General features: G+C 41.8%; 2 protein-coding genes across 5 annotated transcripts in view; one reads left to right on the forward strand and one right to left on the reverse strand.

The window, feature by feature from the left end:
• ABCC4 (ATP binding cassette subfamily C member 4 (PEL blood group)) overlaps window positions 1-7,519 on the forward strand; it is a 218,850-nt gene extending 211,331 nt beyond the window's left edge. For all 4 annotated transcript variants that reach the window (XM_082434600.1, XM_082434599.1, XM_082434598.1 and 1 more), the window contains one exon: window positions 5,752-7,519. In XM_082434600.1, the coding sequence (XP_082290726.1) occupies window positions 5,752-5,859 (108 nt within the window). In that variant the 3' untranslated portion in view covers window positions 5,860-7,519. The remainder of the gene's footprint in view (window positions 1-5,751) is intronic.
• The window catches only part of LOC309647394 (uncharacterized protein), a 47,828-nt gene extending 24,205 nt beyond the window's left edge, over window positions 1-23,623 (reverse strand). The window contains exon 1 of the mRNA XM_082434736.1: window positions 21,601-23,623. Coding sequence (XP_082290862.1) covers window positions 22,869-23,267 — 399 coding nt within the window. The 5' untranslated portion in view covers window positions 23,268-23,623 and the 3' untranslated portion in view covers window positions 21,601-22,868. The remainder of the gene's footprint in view (window positions 1-21,600) is intronic.
• Between the last annotated feature and the right edge of the window lie 2,922 nt (window positions 23,624-26,545).

Consider the following 26,545-nt stretch of genomic DNA (forward strand, 5'->3'; position numbering starts at 1 on the left):
ATCTTAGCACGTGAGGCACCCCCCCCACCGCCCCAATAGATGAGTTTAGGCCATTTACACTTATTGAGATTATAGTTATGTTTTATCTTAGTTCAGTCGTGTTATACTGTCAGTTTTTAGTGCTCTTTTTTTTTTAATCTTTTCTTAGCCTGTAATTGGTGTTTCTTTGCTCATTGTTTTATGTATGTTCCTTTCATTTCCTCTAAGAATACTTTATTTCTTATTTTTGGCTCCCCATTATGAACAATGATGTCATATCTTCTCTCTCCCCATTCTCCCATCAGATTTTAATTGTTTTTCTTCTACTGTTTACCTTCATACCTTTAAAAATCCTTAAACCTCTATTATTTTACTTACTTGTATTAAGTGATACTTTTTCCATCTCCTAGTTGGCTAAAATTTGTCCTCTGGTATTGTGTTTTTACAGCTTAGGGGTTTGATTCATTAGTGGGGCTGAGAAATCTGTTTAATCAGTCATGACCAGCATGCTTTAAGAAATGAAAAAGAAAAGAATGGAATAGAAGAAAAGGAGCAATGTATCTTTCATAGTAATAGTAAATATTTCATGAAAATGAAACTCCTTTCAGGATAGATAAATATAGATACAGATTGTGAATCTGTACTGAGACTCAAAGTAAAGTTAAGTGTATTTACTATTGTGGGTGGCAGTACAAATGAAAGGTTGAAAACAAGTCTCTATACCATCGTAAAGGAGGGTCATTGGAGTTAAGAATCCCCAACTTACAGTCTATAGAGTTGACCCTTGAACAACAGGGATTTGAATTGCAGGAGTCCACTTATATGTTTTTTTTCTAGTAAATATGTACTATAATACTACATGATCTGCAGTTGGTTGAATGCATGATGTGAAACTGTGAATATGAAGGAGCAACTGTAAAGTTATACTTGGATTTTCGACTATGTGGAGGGTCCCTAACCCCTACGTTGCTCAAGGGTCACCTGTATGAAATATTTTTCTGCTACATCACCAGTTTATATTTCTGGTTATAATATTCTTGGATCACATGTCCTTTCACTTATTGTGTTGTAATCTTTGCTATAAGGTCTTCCAGCATTGTTTATTCATGTGTAGGAGTCTAAGGCCACGTTGGACATAAGTTGATCTTTCCTGGATACTCAGAGGATTCTTTTTCTGGTTTGAAAGTCATTTGTTTTTCCTAGAACATCACAGACTCTTGGTCACTAGCTTCTAGTCTTTTATTTTAGGGATTTTATTTGAATTATATCTTTGAATTTGTTTTAGTTGATTGGATTCTCTTTACAAATATCTGTAATGTATATATTGTCCTTTGTCTATTTCATAAAGCTATTATCTCCTTAATCTTTTTAAAATTTTTATTAATTTATAGTTATTAGACTTGCTTTCTCAGTTCTATCCTCCACGTCTCATATTGTTTGTTCAGTAGTGACTAATCTTTGGGCAGCCTTCAGAACTGTCATTTCTTTGATGTTTTCATTTTTATCTTCCTTTTCACTTTGGCATCTGTCAATTCATGTTTCATCTTTTGTTTCTGTGCCATGTTTTCCTGTACTCTCAGATCTCTGCCTCCACAGGTTGATTATTCTACTATATTTTCTTTAAATATGTAATATTATTTTTTTCATAATTTTCATCTGTTCAGTGATTATTTCTTTCATCCATCATGTGCTTATCCTGTTCCCCATGATCCAGAGAAAGACAGTGAGTGAGTGTGTGTGTGTGTGTGTGTGTGTGTGTGTGTGTGTGAGAGAGAGAGAGAGAGAAATTGATAATACATATTCATTTAGCCTGTACTCCTCCCTAGCCTGCAGAGATGGGCAATTACAATGCTGCTTGCATTTCAGAATCTCTCTTGTCCTAGGACCTTACCAGTGTACATGCTTTAGGCAAAGATGGTGATTCTATATGATTCCTCATAGACACCTTAGAATTTACCAGTTAGTTGGAGAACTGTGCTCTCCCATGACTGCTGAGATCTGCTCTCTTTCGGTACTTTCTCTCTGTCTTGCTACAGCCCATTGGATCCAGTTGCATAAGGCAGTCCATCTAGATATTTTGTCTGTTGTGATTTCAAATGATTCCTGATTTCATCAAATATTGGGCTTACTTTTTAATCTCCCACTACCCTTGCTGTTGAGAGTGATTTCTGAGAGGATAAGGGGAGAAAAATATCCAATATTCCGTTAAGTTAAAAGCAGAAATCGTCTTTAACTCTCCAGCACTCTTTAACTTTGATAATATACCTGCCAGTATGTCCACAAAGTTAGACCTGCTTTAAAGATGAGGAGTTTGAGGGTTACTGGGATTGAACTAGGGCCATGCAGTTCAGTGAGAATGAATGGACAGATTCTTGAACCATAATTCTACATATATTGAACCATTGATTGCTGGCCTTTATCCGTGCAGGGGAGCGTTTATTGCTCTGTTGCTTTTAGTAAGATCTAATTCCATGATGGTGGCTTTGTTTACAAGTTGGAGTTTAAATACTAAACTTAGTTTCAACCTACATTGGAGGAACTATAATGAACTAAACCCAAAGAAGGACAGGAAAAGGCTCAAACCCAACACTCACTGGTCTTATGTTCTGCTTGGCCAGAATTTGAACTTTTTTGGCATTGTCTCTTTTAATCCTCATTAAAACCGTTCTGAGCTGGTAGTATTATCCCTCAGATCGAGAAACTGAGGCAGAAGGGCCTAAGGAACTTCTCAAAGTCACAGGTTAGAAAGTGTTAGTAATCTTTTAACTACTTTCTGCCTCCCGGGTTACTATATTTACTGAATAAAATGTGTATTAACTACGACCCTGCGCTTCTGTAAAGATAAAAATCAAAAGATGCACAAAAGGGCCTCCTAGATGTTTTAATTTATTTATTTATTTTTGGCTGCGTTTGGTCTTCGTTTCTGTGCGAGGGCTTTCTCTAGTTGCGGCAAGTGGGGGCCACTCTTCATCGCGGTGCGTGGGCCTCTCACTATCGCGGCCTCTCTTGTTGCGGAGCACAGGCTCCAGACGCGCAGGCTCAGTAGTTGTGGCTCACGGGCCCAGTTGCTCTGTGGCATGTGGGATCCTCCCAGACCAGGGCTCAAACCTGTGTTCCCTGCATTGGCAGGCAGACTCTCAACCACTGCGCCACCAGGGAAGCCCTAGATGTTTTGTTTTCATCATTTAAGCTGGGTGGTGCTGCTGCCTTCTGTGGACTTAAGGGACCACGTCTCTGAGCAGCATCATAATCACACCCAACACTTAGCTCAGCGTGTTTTCAACCTGCAGTTTGTAGCCATCAATTAGTTCCTATGAGGTAAGTCATTGTCTCGTTTCACAAATGAGGCAGCTGGTCAGAGAGAGCTTAAGTGATTTTTCCAAGGTCAGCAATGGTCCCAGGAGAGAGAGGTGAGTTTGGGCCTCTCCATCCCAGGCTCAGCCCATCCACAAGGACCCTGCTAACAAGCGTTCAGTCATCTCAACTCCCTTCATAACCTGCCCTGTGAAAAAGATGCCTTCTGTCACTTGTGCCGTCAGCTAGAGTGTGGTCTACACCATGGCAACAGATGAGGAAAAGAAAGGTCAAATCAAGGATTTTATACACAGGAAGCTCATTTTCATTATTCAGTTCCAAGTATTTCAGACCATGAAATGAAGACCATTTTGGTTAAAAATTACTAATAATAGAAATTTTTTAATAAAAAATTACATTGAGAAAGGGGTATGGAGAAAGGAACCAGGGTGATGGGGGAGGGGTGGCTGTCAAGCAATAGAAAATGAAATGAATTCCCTTCTGTTCTTTTGGCTGTTTTTACTTTCACTAACAGAGTATATAAATACATAACCCCACCAGTACGGCTATTTAAAAAAAAATTGAGGCGGGGGATGAAATGCAATTAGCCCCCCCAAAAGCTTTATTTTTAAATCCTTGCATTATAATGGAAATAGCCTCAAATTTCATCCAGTGGGATCCAAGCACTCTTGGAGAAATTCTTATTTTTCTCCTTTTAAGTGACATTTTAATATACAGCATTTCATATGTAGTGCTGTTTTGGGGGTAGCAAGTATGCAAGCAATAAGAGAAAAAGTACACATAATCTGAAGGTAGGTATCTCAGAGCTTTTCCATTTCATGTGTGAAGTCCACTATCATGATAACTTTGTTGACAGCACCCACAAATGTACTTGGAGTCAGGTTTTGTAAAATAGATCTGAACTCGTATGACTAAGCAACCCAGCACGTGACACGAGCAAGCCTCAGATAGATGGTACATTTTCTGTTTTAAAGAGTCAAACAAGGGCTTCCCTGGTGGCACAGTGGTTGAGAGTCTGCCTGCTAATGCAGGGGACGCGGGTTCGAGCCCTGGTCTGGGAAGATCCCACATGCCACGGAGCAACTGGACCCGTGAGCCACAACTACTGAGCCTGCGCATCTGGAGCCTGTGCTCCGCAGCAAGAGAGGCCGCGATAGTGAGAGGCCCGCGCACCGCGATGAAGAGTGGCCCCCGCTCGCCACAACTGGAGAAAGCCCTCGCACAGAAACGAAGACCAAACACAGCCAAAAAAATAAATAAATAAAATTTAAAAAAAAAAAAAAAAAAAAAAAAAAGAGTCAAACAAAACTTTTCACATTCTTCTTTGGAGGAAAAAAAAATTACTTTTGAAGTCCTTTTTCACCCAAACACATTTAGAGATAAGAGCTCACAAGTCTTGACATTATTTCATTTTGTTTTGTGCGTCTGTCAAGGAACTGAGATACGATACAGCTACTAAAAACTGATGATTGTGGAACAGAGAAACTTGACAGCATTTCATTTCCATTGTGTTCTGATTATACATTTATCAGAAAACCTGTATCTCTTCCAGTTCAGCTAGAAATTGGTAGAATTCAAGAACTCAAAGGCCTGGCAAAGACCTGTCCTATTATTTGGTATCATCTTCCATTTTAGAGAAGTTGCTTGGTTGAGTCATTGTTAAAGCTTTTGATTCTCTTTTCATTCTTGTATCCCACTATCCACAGATCACATTTCTATAGGCCCTATAACTGCTTTGCCGCACAAATTAAACGCCAGGATATTTCATACATATACGCCAGCGTTTCAATGCTTATCATCAGAGTTTATAAAATATAGGGATTGCAACCTGATATTAACATCCAAATCTATTGTGCTCATTTTGTGTGTGAAAATGAGAAACCCTCATGCAGACGCTAGATTTCCCAGCCTCTTTGTCACCGTGGTTTTAATTTATCGCCAGGCTTTGAGTCAGTAAAATGATTCCGCTTATCAATTTAATGTAGTGATAAAGCATATCTGTGAATCAGAATGATCAGAACTCAAGTGGATCTACAGGTTGTTTGGTATTAAGCTCAGCCCCACTGAGGGTTTTAATGGGGCTACTTCCTCCACAGAATAAATACGCCCCTGGTTTTTTCACTTGTTCCTCCACTAGTGATGGGATTGCTTCACATGAAAAGTGGACATAGAAATGCACTGCTTGGGGCTTCCCCGGCGGCACAGTGGTTAAGATTCCGCCTGGCAATCCAGGGGACAGGGGTTCGAGCCCTGGTCTGGGAAGATCCCACATGCTGCGGAGCAACTAGCCCCCGCTCGCCGCAACTAGAGAAAGCCCGCGCGCAGCAATGAAGACCCAATGCAGCCAAAAATAAATAAATTAAATAAATTAATTTTAAAAAAAAAGAAATGCGCTGCTTTAGGGAGGAGGACTTTAAAACTTTTAAACATGTTTTTATACCTGTCTTTTTTTTTCAGGTGTACTTCAAAAGGAATTATCCAGAAATTACTCACAATGGGCATGTGGTTATGAATGCTTCCAATGGACAGCCCTCAGCCTTAACAATTTTTGAGACAGCACTGTGATTCTACCATGAGGTCAAGTCTATTCCAAAGACATTTTTCCAATAGTCTTTGCACTGTGTAAACTACATTTTTCTTTTTTTTACACCAGCAACAAATATTTACATACAAGTTGTTAGTCTATTTGGATTTTTTCCCTCCACTTCACCCAATGATTTCAAGCTCTAACAAAATGATTTATTATTGTTATTTATACGTTATAGTATTTTTTTGTCTTATCTAAATCAGAGGTACAGGCCACCAATAAAAGCTGTTTACCAGGTTTTGTGCCTTAAAGAGACTCCAGCGCCAAAGCACATTTTCTAAGGTATAAGACAAAGTTGTCATAGATATTTTTTACTGCCCCCAAATTACATATTACTTTCCAATTATATCAGGGATTCTGTTTACTTGAAGACTGTGGAAGTTATCATTTTGCCTTACCGCTTTCTTTAACATAAGTAGGATCCACTATTCCCTGCCCAAAACCTCTGGCTAAACTAGTACAGAAAAAACTAATAGGAAAAACAAAAAATACACTTTAGTTTAAGTGGCATTATAGTAGGAGAGGGCCCCCCTCCCCAGAAAAAAAGATAAATGGTTAAAATACAGAAGGTCAGTATTTAATTATATTTTCTAAAAGAGATGGAAGAGAAAATGCTTTCAGAAAATAGGAGCCCTTCTAGGGGATTTGATAATGATGGACATGTGTTATCATTGATCGTCTTCTAGATTTCATGGCTCCTACATGATATCTGTTGCAGTTTTAGACTCAGCTTGGTGATATTTTCAAAAAGACCGTGCTGCTAACTGTAATTGACCCTCAATTGACCGTCAGTTGACGGTTGATCCTCTGCTGACGTAAGGCTTTTGCTTTGCCCGTCATTGAAATCCTTTCTAAATCACATGCATGGGCTCTCCCTGACTTGGTGAGAAAAACAGAAAGACGTTGCATACATTGACTGTATTCACGCAGTATGTTCTCAGGATGCATCAAGAAGGTTCACTTTTATGAGCCTGCCTAGGTTAGTTTACTTCTGACCACTAATTGTACTTTGTCTAGCTCTTTCTGATCAGCAGATCAACAAACCACAATACTTCCGAGGGCCCTGCCGTACTTTGTTTGAACTGTGGGTCCTTAGCTTTTCTTGATGGTGGCGGCTATGACATGGTGCGTTCAACTTACTAAAGGTTTTACTGTCCTGGTTTTACATGTACTCTCAGAATAAGGCATAACCGCCCTCAAATGGAATATGTTTATTACACACACACACACACACACACACACACGTATATGCCTTCTGATAGCTGGTTTTTGGATTCTTTAACAGAGAGAAACAGATGTTTCATAGAATTAAGCCTTAAAAACCACATACTCAGCAACCTACCAAAATACATTGAGTGCAGTTTGTATTTAGAAATAATATGGTTAATGTTTAGTCCAGTAAATTGTGTAATAGTCATGGTTCTTATTTCAGGAGACTGACATGACAACAAGGATAATATTGAGGTTTGTTAGAACAGTGGAAGTATTTGAAATGTATATGTGTTTATTTGGTCTTTAGAGGTTTATTTAGTCTTTAAAGGCAGTTAAATATGTTTCTATTTTATTTCTTTTTTAATGTCATTGTAGAGTTTTTTAATGAAACAAAATTCAATTGAAATAAATGTTTTCATCTCCAGAGATATATATTTTTATTTTTAGAGGTATAACTGGACTCATGTCCTTGCTGTTGAAAGCCAGTTAGTTTCCCTGAGATAACATCTATTATCAACTGGTTTCTTGGCTAAGTAGGTACACCAGATAACGCTCTGCAGAGAGGTGGGTGTCAGACAGATTTAAACAGTTGCTACTGAAGTAATCCCAGTTTTACCCCTTCCACAAAGGGAAAGTATTAGCTTATGTCCCAAGCTTGAACCAAGTAGTCAATTGTTGAAGTTTTTGGGTTTTTTGTTTTTTGCCCTAAACTAACAAGAAACATGTGTTGCTGCTACATTTAAAACACCTGGAGGACGTGTTGTCACAGTGTGGTCACCAGGCCTGCAGCGTCAGCATCACCTGGGAACTTGTTAGAGATGCGCATTCTTGTGTCTCACCCCATATCTACTGAATCAGAAACACTGGTGGTAGGGACCAGTAGTCTGTCTTAACAAGGCCTAAGGATGATTCTGATGCCTTCTGAAGTCTTGAGAACCAGTACCATAGAAAATAAAGAACTCCTGAAACTCATTAAGAAAAACACGGAAAGCCCAATTAAAGAAATGGACAAGAGACTCAAATAGGCACTTCACAAAAGAGAATATCCAACTGGCCAATAACTGGAAAAGCGCTCGGTCTCATTAGTTACCAAGGAAATGCAAATTAAAACCACAACGAGATACCGCTAAACACCGAGTAGAACGGCTAAAATTAAAAAGGCTGAGACTAGGAACGTAGTGCTGATGGAGTAGTGGGAACTCTTGTGCGCTACTCTGTGTGCGAAAAAGTGTATATTGAAAAAAAGCCTTTGGAAAACAGTTTGACAGCATTTACTCAAAATGCACACCCTGCGATCTGTTAATCCTACTCCAAACATATACATGTGCTCAAGGATGTTCCTAGAAACCTAATTCCTAGTGGCCGCCAACTGGACATAATCCAAATGCACATCCACCGCAGAAGGAAAGCAAACTGTGAGCTAATAGAATATCCCCTGGCTGTGAAAGCAGCTGGACCTCAACAACACAGGTGCATCACAAACTTAAGCCTGACCCCAGAGAATATTTATGATTCCCTTTATACAGAGTTAAAACATAGTTACCATCAAATCATAGAGCTCAGAGTCAGTACTTTGGGGAGTTAGAAGGTGTTGGTAAACGGGAGAAATAAAAGGGTAGCTTCTGAGGTGCTTACAATATTCTCTTGTTGAGGGGGTTTGGGAAGGTTAGATGGGCATTCCTGGGGCTCTTCATTTATTTTCAGCACTTCTCTGTTGCATGTCATACTTCACAACTGAGTTAACTAAAAAGAAACTTCACAGCCTCAGTTTTATTTTAGAATCTCGTTCAAACGCAGTGGTCCAGTCATCTAAAGGAGAATAATCTGCATCTGGGGAGTTATTTCTGCTGAGTTCTTAAAATATGAGGCTGTGCAAGGTCTTCTGGCCCGTCACAAATGGCCTCATATGAAGCTCTTGGTACAAGAGAGCTCAAGGTCTATATTTTCTCTAAACAATCAAAATAAATCCTACTTCCTCTCTCCAGTTCTCTCCAAATGATTCTTTTTTTTTTTAACCACTTTATTGAGGTATGCTTGACGTTTCAAAAGCTGTACATATTTAATGTAAACAACTTGAAGAGTTGGAGATAAGTATACACTCATGAAATCAACCCCACAATCTATGCCATGAACATATCCACCACCTCCAAGTTTCCTTCCACCCTCGCTTTTAATCTCCATTAGTAGGAAAGATACAAGCAAATCAATTTAATGCTAACTGCTTTGATAACACCGTAAATGTGTTTTGTGAAGAGACAACTGAAATTAATTCCATAAGGCAGTGATTTAGGCAATTATGACAATTTGGTGAGTTAACTGTTAATCAGCCGATTAACTTTGACCCTATGTAGATCGATGAAAATCTGGGCTTTTCTTTCTGATAGTTTGACTGGAGATATTAGAAGCCCCTCTTCTCAAACCTGAGTCCTTGTTTCATATCTAATTCTGAAAAGTTTAATGATGTTCAGAACCTTATGACCTGAGTGTGGTAGATTTAGCACCTGAATATGTAAGTCACTTTCACAACTGATTCTGTTTTGGAGTGTTTTCAAGATAACATCTTTACCTAGAAAGCTGTATGACATTCTGGATACCACATCTCAAGAAAAAACTTCCTTGTAATTTCACTAATGTAGTTCAGGGAATGGATGAACTTATTTTTTAAAAGCAAAGAAATCTTTCACTTGGAAGAAAATTGAGAAAGTTCAAATTAAAAACAAAAATCCTAAAAGCCATCTTTATAAACAACCCAGTTTAGTCAACAAATGACGTAATTCTCCAAAGTTCATTTATTGAAAATTGAATAAGTATGTGTCACTAAAGGAAATTATATTCTCCATAAAAAAGTTACAGACTACATCACCTCCCAAGAACAGATTAAAAAAAGGTTTATAGGTTTTCTCAAGAATTGCAGTAAATTCATGGATTAATTTCCACAAAATTTGTGGCATATGGGCTTTAATCCTTATCAAATTAAGAATTTTAAACCAAAGGGGAACACAGAGTCCTTGTTTCCACCATTCTGTATTCTATTTTGGAATTTTAAAATGTTTTAAGTATGTTTATAACCAGTAATTGTCAAATAAAAATCCTCCCCGAGCACTGGAATCTTTCTTGATATGTGTTTCAGGCTGGTTCTCTGGGATACAGACTCAGATGGAGTTTAGTGCTGGGATGTTTATTAGGGGTGGCCTTCGGATCAGTACTTGTGGAATCAGCGGGGAAGAAACAGATAAGGGCAGAGGGAAAAAATCAAGCTGGAATGCTGTCCAGATGAATTTAGCGGACTCCGTTGGGGCTCTGGAGTGAAGATGGCCCTTCAGGGTTGTCCTGACACATCCACTGGCCAGGCCTTTATACCTCCACCTGGATGGGTCATTACAGAGGGGCTGCCCCCAGAGGGTCTGGTAGCTTAAGGTTGCCCACTGGCAGAACTTCCAGCAGCTGGGCAACAAGTCCTTGAAGGGAGGTCTGGACAACACATCTCCACGCCCCAAATGGCATGTGTCACAGCTCCAGAGGTAGATAATTAGGACGTACTGTGGCAGAACACTCTTGGTGACTGACGTTTAAGTCAGAATGACTGAGTGATTATCCTTAATGCCCTGTATTGAGGTCTGAAAAAGAGGAGAAGGTCCATGTAGGGGAGATATCTTCATTCTCTAGAATCAGCCCTGTTTTCATCTCTTCTAGGAAGCCACCTTAAGATCAGTCGTCATCCTAGGTAACTCGTATTTCTGTAATACTCTGAGCACCTCTCTTTTGTTAAACTGAACCACATTTGGATTAATGTCCTGTTGTTGCCATGGTGAAATGCTTAATTTTTAAACAAGGGACCTACTTTCCATTTTGCACAGCGTCTTGTAAATTATGTAGCCTGCCCTGATTATGAGCATTCACAGGTGGCCTGTTTTCTCACTAAACCACGAACTTCTGAAGACTTGGAACTGTGCCCTGTTCACTTTTTAGTTACGTCTTCCAGCACGGTGTCTATCGTTCACTTTTTAGTTACGTCTTCCAGCACGGTGTCTGTCGTTCACTTTTTAGTTACGTCTTCCAGCACGGTGTCTGTCGTTCACTTTTTAGTTACGTCTTCCAGCACGGTGTCTGTCGTTCACTTTTTAGTTACGTCTTCCAGCACGGTGTCTGTCGTTCACTTTTTAGTTACGTCTTCCAGCACGGTGTCTGTCGTTCACTTTTTAGTTACGTCTTCCAGCACGGTGTCTGTCGTTCACTTTTTAGTTACGTCTTCCAGCACGGTGTCTGTCGTTCACTTTTTAGTTACGTCTTCCAGCACGGTGTCTGTCGTTCACTTTTTAGTTACGTCTTCCAGCACGGTGTCTGTCGTTCACTTTTTAGTTACGTCTTCCAGCACGGTGTCTGTCGTTCACTTTTTAGTTACGTCTTCCAGCACGGTGTCTGTCGTTCACTTTTTAGTTACGTCTTCCAGCACGGTGTCTGTCGTTCACTTTTTAGTTACGTCTTCCAGCACGGTGTCTGTCGTTCACTTTTTAGTTACGTCTTCCAGCACGGTGTCTGTCGTTCACTTTTTAGTTACGTCTTCCAGCACGGTGTCTGTCGTTCACTTTTTAGTTACGTCTTCCAGCACGGTGTCTGTCGTTCACTTTTTAGTTACGTCTTCCAGCACGGTGTCTGTCGTTCACTTTTTAGTTACGTCTTCCAGCACGGTGTCTGTCGTTCACTTTTTAGTTACGTCTTCCAGCACGGTGTCTGTCGTTCACTTTTTAGTTACGTCTTCCAGCACGGTGTCTGTCGTTCACTTTTTAGTTACGTCTTCCAGCACGGTGTCTGTCGTTCACTTTTTAGTTACGTCTTCCAGCACGGTGTCTGTCGTTCACTTTTTAGTTACGTCTTCCAGCACGGTGTCTGTCGTTCACTTTTTAGTTACGTCTTCCAGCACGGTGTCTGTCGTTCACTTTTTAGTTACGTCTTCCAGCACAGTGTCTATCACACAGGGGGTGCTCAGTAAATGTTTGCTGAATGAATAAGTGAAAAAGTGATGACTGAGAACAAATCTTCCTTCTAAACTTTATAATTTTGAAATGTGAAGAGGTAGCCTGGGATCATAGAAAAGCCCGGGTTTTGAAGTCAGTCACACTGATCTGCTTGCCAGGTCTTTCTCTGCCACTTGCTAGCAATGTGGGTTCCCAAAGAATATATTGTCCAAAGTTTGGACCCTTGAGACTGAAAGGAAAGCAGCAACCAGCCAAGGTGCCAGGACAATAGCATGGCACCATCTTTGACAAAATGGGCTACAGTTACCCCATCGCCATGTAGTCTTAGTTACATACTTGGGTAAGTGTCTCAACCTCTTTGAGTCTCAGTTTCTTCATCTGGAAAATGAATATAGTTCCTGCCCTTGTGAACAATTGCTTTGGTTGGGATGATGATAGGACCAAGAGCATCCAAAGAAACAGAAAGGATGGAACCGTTGAACTTGGTGGTTCTTAATCACCAGGAGAGGAGAGCAAGATGGGCGTGGATGAAGGAGGTTTGCAGACGGTAGAAGGTGTATTTGAGGAGGTCCTCATCTGATGGCCTAAACCAAGCTGTTCTTCCTCTAACATAGAGTTAAAATGAAACAAGCACATGGAGAGGAGGCACAAGCTCTGGAGTCAGCCTTCCAGGGACAAATATTGGCTCCTTTGGGCATTGCTGGCTAGGTTTGGATACAAGTTCTGCTACCTGCTAATCATGGGCTCTTAGGTCAGGAAGCCCACATTGCATCAGTTTCTTTGTAATGTTGAGATGGGGATAATTCGTTTCTCAGAGAGCTGAGAAAGATTAAGTGTGACAGTGACACTCACAGTATGGTCTGTGGGCCAGTGCCAATCCACGACCTGTGTGTAACTATGTTAGAAATAAGTACAGGAATTTCAAGAAAGCGAGAAACGTGTAGCCATCTGATACTGCAGTGACATCCACACTCAGGATGGGTGGGATCTTGAACAGGCCAGAGACCAGTCTGAGTGTCGCACTTGCAGGCGGAGGTGCACGTGGTTGAGCTTCACACTAGCCGTGCACAGTGGGATCATTGATTAGGTTGCAATGGGCTGAAAATTTAGAATTAAATAAAACTGATTCTTACTCCCAGACAGTTGAGAAGCTCTCGACACTATCCTCTTTATTCACTGTTACCATGATATTTATGTTTAAAATTAGACCATTTAGGCTTTCTAAAGGCCTTAACCTTTGAAATACATTAGCAATATTTCTAATATCATTAAAAAGTTAAAAATAATTAAATTCCTGCTCAAGTTTAGAGGTTTTTTTTCCTTAAGTCAAAAAACAATACTGTGTATAGGTTTGTACCCACTATATTCTTTTTTTCTTTTTATAATTTTTTTTTCTAAATTTATTATTTATTTATTTATTTTTTGGCTGCATTGGTCTTTGTTGCTGTGCATGGGCTTTCTCTAGTTGTGGTGAGTGGGGGCTACTCTTCATTGCATTGCGGTGGCTTGTTGTGGAGCACGGGCTCTAGGCACGCAGGCTTCAGTAGTTGTGGCTCGCGGGCTCTAGAGCGCAGGCTCAGTAGTTGTGGCGCACGGGCTTAGTTGCTCTGTGGCATGTGGGATCTTCCCGGACCAGGGCTCGAACCCATGTCCCCTGCATTGGCAGGCGGATTCTTAACCACTGCACCACCAGGGAAGCCCATGTACCCACTATATTCTTGAATCAACAGCATGCTCCTGATGTTGAAGAAGGTACCTGGAAACACATCAGGCCCCTTTAAAAGCCCTTCATAGAACACAGGGTTTTGTGTGGAAGCTGTTGATTTTTCTTTTAAAACAGAAAAAATATGGATTAAAAGCTTTTGCTTTTTAAATCTAATGTTCTAAGGAAATTCACCTCATTTTCTTCAAAAACTAAAATGGCAGTGTGTGTGTTGAAAATCTGAGAGAAATATATGTTTACTTTAATTTAGAACTAAAAACACAACATTAGTAGAAGGAATAACATGCCCCTGCCCTATAAGACCTCCATCTATACCCCAGGCCCATTTAACTCGCCTCAGGGGTCAACACTGGGATTGTATGAGTTTTCAAGAAGAACCGAGATGAAGACTTAGATGCACTAAGAATGTTTCAGAGGAAGCTTACACTGGTGGTTCTGACTGAATTCACTCTTTCACTCAGCAGCCATGCTCATAAGACTAGCCAACTCACACTTATCCATCCCAGTAGGTGGAAGCTTTGAGTATTTCAAAACAGTGTTCAATCCAAGAGCTAATCATATTTAATTCTGGAGGGCATTACGTGAAAAACATTTTTAAAATTAAATTTTGTAGACTACCTAGGCAAAAATTAATATGAGTCTCTGAGACAGAGTTTATATCATGTTAGAAGTGTTGTAAGTAAGAAAGAAACAGCCAACAGAGGATTGAGGATTTTAAAACTTTACATGTCATAACACAACGAAGTTTCTGTTTTTGTTTTTGGCTGAGTTGTACGGCATGCAGGATCCTAGTTCCCCGATCAGGTATAGAGCCCACACCCCTTGCAGTGGAAGTGCGGAGTCTTAACCACTGGACCACCAGGGAAGTCCCTAACACAATGAATTTTTTTTTAAATCCATGAGTTTATACTAATTCTAATAAGATATATGACAGATAGATGATAGATGGATGATAGATAGATTGGAATAGAAAGGTCTTTTTTTGCGGTAGAATGCCAACTAACAAATGTAGAAAGATTGACAGAAAAAGTACCATATGGCAGCCATTGCTGTCAAAGTAATTCAGATAAAATTCGATAGTTGGCTGATAAATGAATACAGAGTGAATGTTTGAGGGACGGGGGGAGACAGAGCATTTTCAGAGACTGAAAGCATTAACTAGTTAATAAGGGAGGAATTGTATCTTTAAAGTGGAAAAATTGGGCAGACAGCACCCTAACCAAGTGACCAGTGTTAACATTACCAGTAATGGACCAACGGACACCCTTGGCTCTTGATGTGTGAAGTCATGACAACATCATTTCTATGGTATTCTTGCCCCCACCCCCAAAAGAAGAAAAATGCGTAGCCTAAATCAAATCAAGTGTCGGACAACCAAACTGAGGACATTCTACAAAACAACTGGCCTGTACTCTTTAAAAATGTCAATGACAAAGATTGAGAAGGTGCTTCAGATTAAATGGAAACTGAGAAGACATGACATTGAAATTCATTGTGTGATCCTGGATTTTTAGGAAAAAAATGCAATAAGGACAGTACTGAGACAATTGGTAAAATATGAGAACAGTATAGTAGATAATAGAGTTCTACCAATGTTAAATTTCTGGAGTTTACTCATTATATCATGGTTATGTAAGAGAATGTCCTTATTCTTAGGAAATACACATGGATGTATTTAGTGGTAAAGGGTTATGATGTCTGCAACTTACTCTCAAATGGTTCAGCAAAAATGATTATATAGTGCTATATAATATATGTTAGATATGTGTATTATATATAACATATATGTTATCACATATATGACATATACACATAATTTTTATTACATATGTGATCCTGGATCAGAAACAACATGTCTGTTTATCCATTGAGAGGAAATGTAGGAAAGATGTTGAATGAGTGAACCTAGATGAAGGATTACTCAGTTCATTGTACTATTACTGAAACTTTTCTGTAGATTTAAATTTTTTTCAAAATAAAAATTAAAAAAAGGAAAACTTTCCACACTCAACCACAGAGTGAAGAATCCACATCTAGATAAGCAAGAGTGGACTCTGTGTGGTCCGTAAAGCTTACCAGACATGTTTTAGTTTTGCGAATGTTGTTTGCACAGCTCCCTGCAAGCAGCAGCTCTCTGGTCTAGCTTGGGGTGAAAGCACAGAAATATGCACATCCTCACCGGGGAGCATGTGGAGTTGAGGTGCTTACTGGTAACAAAACTAGTTTTCACACAGGCAGGATACAGCATTACGTGATTTTTTTAAGGATCTAATAATGCCAAATGCAGAATCAGCTATGAGCCAAATTCCCAGGACTGCCATTCACTCCACTGTTGTCAGAGGGAGTGGCCCCTGTGGGATCGTCCTGTGTCCTGAGTGGAGGTTCTGCCAATAGCAGAGCTGCAGTGAGGAGTGGATGCCTGGGGCCTCTATGGGCAGCTGAAACACAAAAGACTGCTCTTTGCTGCTCAACAGAAGCACTGTAGCCTCCCCCAAACTATGTGTTCTGGTGTAAATTCATTTTCTCCAGAAGGCTCTCTCTTCTCCCGGGATATATAGATATTTCTACCTGGAGTTGTGCCAGTCAAGTTTATTCTGGTAAATAGACCAACTGCTTTTCATTACTTTTCTTAAAGACCTGGTTTAACTGCTCTGACTCTGCCACTAGTGGACTCTATAAGAAAGCATCATCGCCAGGTTGATGCTACTTGTATGGGTAGTAACCAAGCCAACACGCAACCAAACAGGAGAAGGTTAATAATTCTAGAATTCCTTTCCTCCAGGTAGGAAACCATTTTCAAGAAAGCTCACCTTGGCAATTTGAGATAATGCTGAGAAACAGGGATGTCTGATTTCACATTTCTGGTTACTTTAAATTTCTACTGCACATTTCTTCTACTAAATATTTCCAGTTTTTCTTCCTTGTTGTTTTATGTCAAATACAGTGAAAATAATGAGGGACAACAACCTCTGGGACAACATTAAATGCACCAACATTCACATTATAGGGGTCCCAGAGAAGAGAGAGAGAAAGGACCCAAGAAAATATTTGAAGAGATTACAGTTGAAAACTTCCCTAACATGGGAAAGGAAATAGCCACCCAAGTCCAGGAAGCACAGAGATTCCCAGGCAGGATAAAGCCAAGGAGAAACACACCAAGACACATAGTAATTAAACTGACAAAAATTAAAGACAAAGAAAAATTATTGACAGCAACGAGGGAAAAATGACAAATAACATACAAGGGAACTCCCATAAGGTTAACAGCTGATTTCTCAGCAGAAACTCTACAAGCCAGAAGGGAGTGGCATGATATATTTAAAGTGATGAAAGGGAAGAACCTACAACCAAGATTACTCTACCCAGCAAGGATCTCATTCAGATTTGATGGAGAAATCAAAAGCTTTACAGACAAGCAAAAGCTAAGAGAATTCAGCACCACCAAACCAGCTCTACAGGAAATGCTAAAGGAACTTCTCTAAGTGGGAAACACAAGAGAAGAAAAGGCCCTACAAAAACAAACCCAAAACAATTAAGAAAATGGTAATAGGAACATACATATTGATAATTACCTTAAATATGTATGGATTAAATGCTCCACCCAAAAGACACAGGCTCACTGAATGGATACAAAAACAAGACCTGTATATATGCTGTCTACAAGAGACCCACTTCAGACCTAGGGACACATACAAACTGAAAGTAAGGGGATGGAAAAAGATATTCCATGCAAATGGAAATCAAAAGAAAGCTCGAGTGGCAATTCTCATATCAGATAAAATAGACTTTAAAATAAAGAATGTTACAATAGACAAGGAAGAACACTACATAATGATCAAGGGATCAATCCAAGAAGAAGATATAGCAATTATAAATACATATGCATGCAACATAGGAGCACCTCAATACATAAGACAGATGCTAACAGCTATAAAAGAGGAAATTGACAGTAACACAATAATAGTGGGGACTTTAACACTCACCCGAATAGCCAAAGCAGTCTTGAGGACAAAAAATGGAGCTGGAGGAATTAGACTCCCTGACTTCAGACTATACTACAAAGCTACAGTAATCAAGACAATATGGTACTGGCACAAAAACAGAAATATAGATCAATGGAACAGGATAGAAAGCCCAGAGATAAACCCACACACCTATGGTCAACTAATCTATGACAAAGGTGGCAAGGATATGCAATGGAGAAAAGACAGTCTCTTCAATAAGTGGTGCTGGGAAAACTGGATAGCTACATGTAAAAGAATGAAATTAGAACACTCCCTAACACCATACACAAAAATAAACTCAAAATGGATTAAAGACCTAAATGTAAGACCAGACACTATAAAACTCTTAGAGGAAAACAGGAAGAACACTCTTTGACACAAATCACAGTAAGATCTTTTTTGATCCACCTCCTAGAGTAATGGAAATAAAAATAAACAAATGGGACCTAATGAAACTTAAAAGCTTTTGCACAGCAAAGGAAACTATAAACAAGATGAAAAGACAACCCTCAGAATGGGAGAAAATATTTGGAAACGAATCAATGGACAAAGGATTAATCTCCAAAATATATAAACCGCTCATGCAGTTCAGTATTGAAAAACCAAATAACCCAATCAAAAAATGGGCAGAAGACCTAAATAGACATTTCTCCAAAGAAGACATACAGATCGCCAAGAGGCACATGAAAAGCTCCTCAACATCACTAATTATTAGAGAAATGTAAATCAAAACTACAATGAGGTATCACCTCACACCAGTTAGAATGGGCATCATGAGAAAATCTACAAACAACAAATGCTGGAGAGGATGTGGAGAAAAGGGAACACTCTTGCACTGCTGGTGGGAATGTAAATTGATACAGCCACTATGGAGGACAGTATGGAGGTTCCTTAAAAAACTAAAAATAGAATTATCATATGACCCAGCAATCCCACTACTGGGCATATACCCAGAGAAAACCATACTTCAAAAAGACACATGCACCCCAATATTCATTGCAGCACTCTTTACAATAGCCAGGTCATGGAAACAACCTAAATGCCCATCAACAGACGAATGTATAAGGAAGATATGGTACATATATACAATGGAATATTACTCAGCCATAAAAAGGAACGAGATTGGGTCATTTGTAGAGACGTGGATGGACCTAGAGACTGTCATACAGAGTGAAGTAAGTCAGAAAGAGAAAAACAAATATCATATATTAACGCATACATGTGGAATGTAGAAAATGGTACATTTTCATTTCATCTGAACTGGTTTGCAGGGCAGAAATAGAGACACAGATGTAGAGAACAAATGTATGGACACCAAGCGGGGGCGGGGGGGGAAGCGGCGGAAGGGTGGGGTGGTGGTGGGATGAATTGGGAGATTGGGATTGACATATATACACTAATATGTATAAAATAGATAACTAATAAGAACCTGCTGTATAACAAAAAATGGATAAAATTTTAAAAATAAAGTTTAAAATAAGAATTATTTCTGACTGGTTTGATTATCACTGATTTTTATTTTCATAGGTTTTTTGAATTTTTCAAATTACCTACAAGGAGCATGGGTTAATTTTAAGGTCCAGAAAATATGTAAAGAGAAGTCACAGTGCCTCTTTCAGTTAGGATAGACTGGGGAGTTTATATTTTATTTATGAACAGTATCTTATCCACCTCACAGAAGCTCCTAGCTTCAATATCCCCACACTGTGAGGACACTCTTAGGATAGATAATCATTCATCTCTGAAACTTCGAGAATTCATTTAATAAATACATAAATATCACCATGAAAGAGTTAAGAAAACCAAGGTAACAGTGATGAACACAATGTACTTTGTCAATGCAACTCCCAAACAGCCACAATAATGGTCGGCCCTATATCAGATCTAGTTTTCACTGAAATTTTGGCTTCTAAATTACACAGTGGGTCTAGATTTGCTGCCACATGTCTCTTGGGGAGGCACCTGAGATCAGTCATCAGGCAAAGAGAAAAGTTAGGCAAATTTCCCTGAGAAGCTTGGTGTTTCTGAATTACATGTGTAGGGGTAAAAATGCAGATGACAATTAGGAACCTGAGACAATCACTTGTTTGGGGGGAATTTGGACTTTCAGGTCTTTCTGCAGCATCTGGGCTCCTGAAGTGAGGACTGGTAGATAGACTGTATCAACAAGCCAGCCCAGCTGTGATGTCCGTGGCTGGACGTCAGCATGTCCAGCCCACAGAGGAGGACAGGTTAGCTATCTGTAGGTAGCTTTTGGTTCTCTTCCTTGCTTTCTCACCTTGGTTCCCTCTCCTTCTAATTAGAACATGACTCCAGCTTAGAGGATTTCCTGACTACTAGTCTTTGGGATGGAGACAGTCTAGCCTTTTTGAGAACGGGTTCTATATTAGACTCAGCAATAGTTATCCCTACCTGATAAAGATATCACTATATTGATTTCATCAGTGCCAGGAGCCTCTTTTTAAGGCTAGTTTTTTTAGTAGGTAGACCAGGTAGCCACCCATGTATTGTGATTTAGGGAGCCCTGGGGAAATCCTCTACACAAAGTATGTTCTCCACTGGTGCTTGAAGGGCCATCATTGTTGATTCATTCATGTGGATACCTTGTGCTCTTTCCTTGAGGTCCTTTTAAAACTAAGATCCTGTATTTTAATGAAGGTGTAAAACATTAAGTCACTAACACTTTAACTCAAGTGAGTTTGCCATATTGCTTTCTCTCTACTAGAAGAAGCAGTGGATACCACACAGAATTTGGGAGGGTGGGTGTTTGTGATCCACCTGGAAGGGAAGAACTCATCCTCAGTAAGCATGAGAGGAAACTTCACCAGTAAAGTTATTTCAACAACCAGGTTGCACAATAATATCAAATCACAATAAGGAAATTGCCAATATCCTGGATAACACATAAGCAATTGAATTTGGCTTCACTTTGTGCAGCCAGATGGACAAATTTGAGCATCACCCACCTGCCAGCCTTGCTTATTAAATCAAATTATCACTCCAATTCACCCTGAATCAGAATTGGTTGAAGGATCCTGTAGGCTTTAGCTTGGAGTTCATCATTCTGGGAAGAAGGAGTTGAAGAACCAGGCCTACTTAGTAGGGAGAGGGTTAGGCTGCTTAGGTACCAAGGGAGTTTCTGAGGGCAGCCAGGTCTCTCTCATCGGAGCCTGGCTAAACATGGCATCTAGACCACAGAAGAACAGTCAGTGTTGGTGGAAAGAACAAATGGCTTTCATACTGAGTGTTAGTTGAACAAGTTGATGCTTGTTTCAGGCGAACAACTGTCACCTACATCTCAACACCAAAAAATTCAGATGTAGTTTAAACTTTTAGACAACTGATTGGAGACAGTGCATTTATGTGCTAAGTGTGCTGTGTTATACCAATTCTTTCTCTGTTGTTGTTGTTTTCTGCTTTAATGCAGGAAGTATCTATTATCAGCAGGGCTCACCCCTGCTATTTTCTAGCCCAGAGCAGGAGCACAGATGGAGGGCTGCATATCACATGTCTAAATAGGTAGAGCTGTAAATCAAGCTAACAAAGTGTTCAATAAAATATGTTACCCTCCCACCTTGATAATCCTTCCCAACTACCTGGAAGGCCTGATTCTAATTTAGAATTCTTGGATTTTCAGAGTTCTTGCTGAAATGTGGAGATGTGGGGAGAACAGGCCCATGACCACAGCCCACACCAAAAGGAGCCCCATTCACACAAGTGAAGACACCCCAGATGGCACAGGCAAGTTCTGTCCACCCCTCCCTATCCTTGCAAAGGGGCCCTCCCAGGCCCAGGACTACTCACGCCTGAGGTGTTGCTTGGTGCTATTGCCCTTGGGAGGATGGACTCAGGCAACAGGCCCATGCGTGTCCTTGAAGTGGGCTGGGGACTTCGGGCAGGCCATTCCAGGATCCTGGGTACCCTGAGTGGTCTAGGTCAGTGCTTCTGGATCTTTAAGGTGCAAATAATCCACTTGGGGATCTTGTTAGAATGCAGACTCTTGTTAACACGCTATAGGTTAGAGGGCAGGGCTGAGAGCCTGCATTTCTAACCAGTGTCCAGGAGATGCTCATGCTGCTGGTCTGTGGACCACACTTTGCCAACCGAGCACCTGGAGGAATGGGCTCTGGAGAGTTGCGTCCCCTTGGTTCTCTGAGGCTTCTCCCCATGGGGACCGGCGGGGTCAGCGGAGGGCTGGACTGGGGTCCCCTAAAGTGTGAGGCTCGGGGCACAGGCCTCTTGCCCTGGTCTAAGGGCAGTCTGGTCCCTTCTTTGCCCACATCCTGATGGCAACAATGGGCTCTGTTCCCACACCGCGGGCCCTGGTCCTCCCCTACCAGCTCTGCCACCGAAGCCCTTTGATCTCCCACCCACTCTCCCCAAGTCAAGTTTCTCTTGGCTCCTTTCCTGTAGCATTCCCCACTCCTTCCCCTGCTTTTCTTTTATGCCAGGAAACAAATGTAAAAATAGCATTTCAAAAATATTGAAAATTAATGCTGACGAAATCATGTTTTGTTTTCTTGGGATGCAAGAGGCAGTAACAGCAATCAGAGATGCAGCCTCTCCAGTGCCTAGCTGTTCTGTGAACAGAATCCTATCTGCTCACCCATAACCTGAAATCAGGATTTCCAAACATAAATGTTTGCTGGATTAGAGCAGACTGGATTTTTCTCCTGTATTTTTATTTTGACAAGGCTAAGAAAGCTGCTATCTGGCCATCTGATGGAATCAAATAGGCTGCTAAAAATAACTCCTGCAAGTTTGTGTTTCAAACGGGAAACACCTCTCCAGCTCCTTGCCTGTTACTGTTGACGAAGCTTAATCCTTCGACTTGTGTTCAAGTATTTGCACTGGTTTTGAGTTCTTTTCTTCTTTCCAAGGCTGTTTTTCACTACTTGCCCGAGTTATTTGAACAGGTGGCTTGCACCACCTATGCTAATGTGAGGCTTTTGTCTGCTTTGAATCTGCACAGGGAGGCATTTAAGGAAATGTTTCTTTCTTGGTAAACTATTCACACCTGTTCTGATAATCACCTGTGTGGCACTAAAATACCATTCCAGAGAGATCTTCCCCTAAGTGGACGCACGCTCAGCAAGGCAGAGGCCCTGTGGACGGCGAGGAGGCACGAATCCACCTTCTCCTCTTTTCTGGCCCACGTGACGAGCAGCCCAGGGACCGAGTCCTGTGTCTCGGTGCTCGGTGCCCCCCGGCTCTGTCCGGAAGCGAGTGGACGTTAGGGATCTCTGCGGAGCAGGTCTGGGGGATCCTCGCTGTATTTGGTCAGCGGCCGGTTGCAGGTGGGCGCGCGAGGCAGCAGACCGCGGCCGCCAGCCTGAGCCCGGTTCCCGATTCCTTCGTCCTGGGCGCTTCCGGCGGGAGCTTGGCTCGCCGGCCGGGAGCTGCGCTTGTGCGCTTGGCGGGCGATCACAGGTTGGCGCCCGGGACGCTACGCGCGCTCCCTGGCCGCACATCACAGGCGCCCGCCCTCCGCCTGGCGGCCCGGGACCCCGCCTGCTCCCTGGAACGCGATCACAGGCCGGGCCTCCGACTCCGGGGGCGAAGAGGGGCGCGCACGGGCCGCCGGGGACGGCGATCTCGGGCGCGTTCCCACGGGGGCGCCCAGCGCTGAGCCAGGGCTTCTCCCGGCTTCCCGCGGCGTGTCCTCCTCCGGGGAGAAGGTGGCGCGGGGCAGGGAGGCGACTCCTTCCGGCTCTCGGGCGGAAGGGAGGCCGGTGCTTAGTGGCCCAGGAGGGGCTGTGCAGACGCCGCAGTCAAGGCCACGCGGTAGTCACTGAGTATGGAAGCCTAACCCGGGGCGCGCTGAGGATGGGCTTTTCTAGAACGTTTTTTTTTTTGCGGGGGGGGGGGGGGGGGCGGGGGGGGGAGTCTACACTCTATTAGTTCGCTGGTCACAAGAAAAGAAAGAATGAAAAGCACATGGAATAGGCAAGATCGGCTTGGATACAGTTTAAAGGTGCCCGTGATGATGCCCAGTGGTTCCCACCCTGCCGCCACTCCTCACCTGCGCGCTGTAGGCGGGCTCCCGAGCTGCCTTCCCGCCTGTTACCCGCAGGCACTCGGGGCAGCTGTGTGTGCGCACACGCACACACACACGCACACACACACAATTACATGTAATCTTCCGAGACTCTGGGTATGGCAAGGAGGTGGGAGTGCCTAGCACTCTTCACCTCTCTAGATGGGCCTGTACCTTCCATGACTGTCCAGCCCCTTATCATCTCTACTGGAGGCCGAGGAAACTGGCAGCTGGTGTGTGAATATAGGGGTTCCCATCCAGTGGGCAACCCATCAGAGGACTCTCAGCCCCTGGCCACAGTGATTGCGTCAGAGACGAGCAGTGGCCTGAGGCCTAAGCCAATCAGCATATGATGAGGTGAGTGGAAGGGAGGGCATATGGGAAACCAGAAAGGATAAAAGCCAAACCGCACTAGTATGAAACGCACTGTCTGTAAGAAAGAGTAAGACGCTCTGAACCCAGAAACACAGAGTGTACCTTACAGAAGGTGGTAGATGATGAGGTTGGAAGACAGGTTTAAGAGTGTATTGTTAAGAGTCCTAACTGGCACGGCATGTGAATTTATCTTATGAGGGGGAGTGGGAAACAAAAGTAATTTTTAAACCTAAAATTTACATGATCAGATTTGGTTTTTGTTTTTGTTTTTAAAGAAACTGTACATTTATATCATAACTTCATGCACCAATTTGTAGGAAAGGATAGCATTTTTCCTTTAGTTTTTTTGTTTTTTTTTAAATTAATAGCTACTTTATTTATTTATTTATTTGTTTATTTATTTATTTTTAGCTGTGTTGGGTCTTCGTTTCGTGCAAGGGCTTTCTCTAGTTGCGGCAAGCAGGGGCCACTCTTCATCGCGGTGCGCAGGCCTCTCACTATCGCGGCCCCTTCCGTTGCGGGGCACAGGCTCCAGACGCGCAGGCTCAGCAGTTGTGGCTCACGGGCCCAGTTGCTCCGCGGCATGTGGAATCTTCCCAGACCAGGGCTCGAACCCATGTCCCCTGCATTAGCAGGCAGATTCTCAACCACTGCGCCAGCAGGGAAGCCCCCCAGATTTGGTTTTTAGGAAGGTAATTTTGGTGTCACTATGGAGAAGGGATCGAAATAGAAAGAGATGAGGGCCAGAAACTGATTAAGAGGTGGATGTAGTGAGCTGGGGAAGAAATTCTGTAGGGCTGGGGAGTTACAAGGAATTCTAGAAGCTGAGAGGACTTCCATGTCACTTGGACTAGTGTGGTCTTGGGATAGAATTCATTTTACTTATCTTCTTCACAGTGGCTTATAATGTATTCCAGGGAGGGGAGACAGAAGGAGGGAAGGAGGTTTCCAAACTTTTCTTAAACCACAGAATAATGAAAAGTTATACCATTCGAAAGAATATTATCAGGAGCCCAAAAATGTCTCAGATTAAATGCATGACATTATCAAAATTTGGTTGATATGCTAGTTTAAAAGTGGGTTTATCGAGGTATACTTTATGTAAAAGAAAATTCACCAATTTTAAGTGTGCAGCTTGATGACTTTTGAAATGTGTGTAGTCATGTAACAAACACTGTAATCAATATGTGTAACATTTCCATCACCCCCGCAATTCCCTTCTGTCCCTTTGAAGTCAATCCCCTTCTTCCACCTCTAGCCCTTGGCCACCACTGATAAGGTTTATCCTATAGTTTATCCTATAAACCTTATCCTAAGGTTTATCCTATAAGCAACACTATCCAAACCCTATAGTGTTGCCTTTTCAGGTATATCATACAAATGGCATCATACAGTTTGTAGTTTTTTTGAATCTGGCTTCTTTCACTTAGCAAAGTGCTTTTGAAGTGCATCTATGTTGTTGCATTTGCCAGTAGCTAGTTCTTTCTTATGGTCGTGTGCTATTGCATATATGGATGTATCATAATTTGTTTTTACGTTCACCCCTTGATGGACATTTGGGTTTTGGGGTTGTGTAGTGGGCTGAAGATACATATGTATCCTGATTCCCAAAACCTGTGAAAATTACCTACTGTGGCAAAAGATGTGATTAAGTTAAGGGTCTCCAGACAGGGAATTCAGCCTGGATTATCTGGGTAGGTCCTAAGTGCCATCACATGTATCCTTGTAAGAGAGGCTGAGAGAGTTTAGACATAGACAGGGGGAGGAGAGGTGACGTGAAGATGGAGCAGAGAGAGATGCAGCCAGGAGCCAAGGACAGCCAATAGCCACCAGGAGCTGAAGAGGAGGGTTCTCCGCTAGAGCCTCCAGAGGGAGTGTGGTCCTGCCTGCACCCTGATTTCGGACTTCTGGCCTCCAGAACTGTAAGAGAATAAATTTCTTTTGTGTTAAGAAATGAATGAGAATCCCATCTTCCCTCCATCCTCACCAACACTTGGTATTGTCAGCCTTGTTAATCTTAGCCATTCTAGTGCGTGTGTAGTCGTATTTCATTTGGTTTTAATTTCATGTCCTTAACGGCTAGTGATGTTGCACATTTTTGCATCTTTTTTTTTTTTAATTAATTAATTTATTTATTTATTTATTTTTGGCTGTGTTGGGTCTTCGTTTCTGTGCGAGGGCTTTCTCTAGTTGCGGCAAGTGGGGGCCACTCTTCATCGTGGTGCGCGGGCCTCTCACTATCGAGGCCTCTCTTGTTGCAGAGCACAGGCTCCAGACGCGCAGGCTCAGTAGTTGTGGCGCACGGGCTTAGTTGCTCCGCGGCATGTGGGATCTTCC

The sequence above is a fragment of the Balaenoptera physalus genome, assembly GCF_965194825.1.
Source record: "Balaenoptera physalus genome assembly, chromosome: 18".
Taxonomy (NCBI): Eukaryota; Metazoa; Chordata; class Mammalia; order Artiodactyla; family Balaenopteridae; genus Balaenoptera; species Balaenoptera physalus.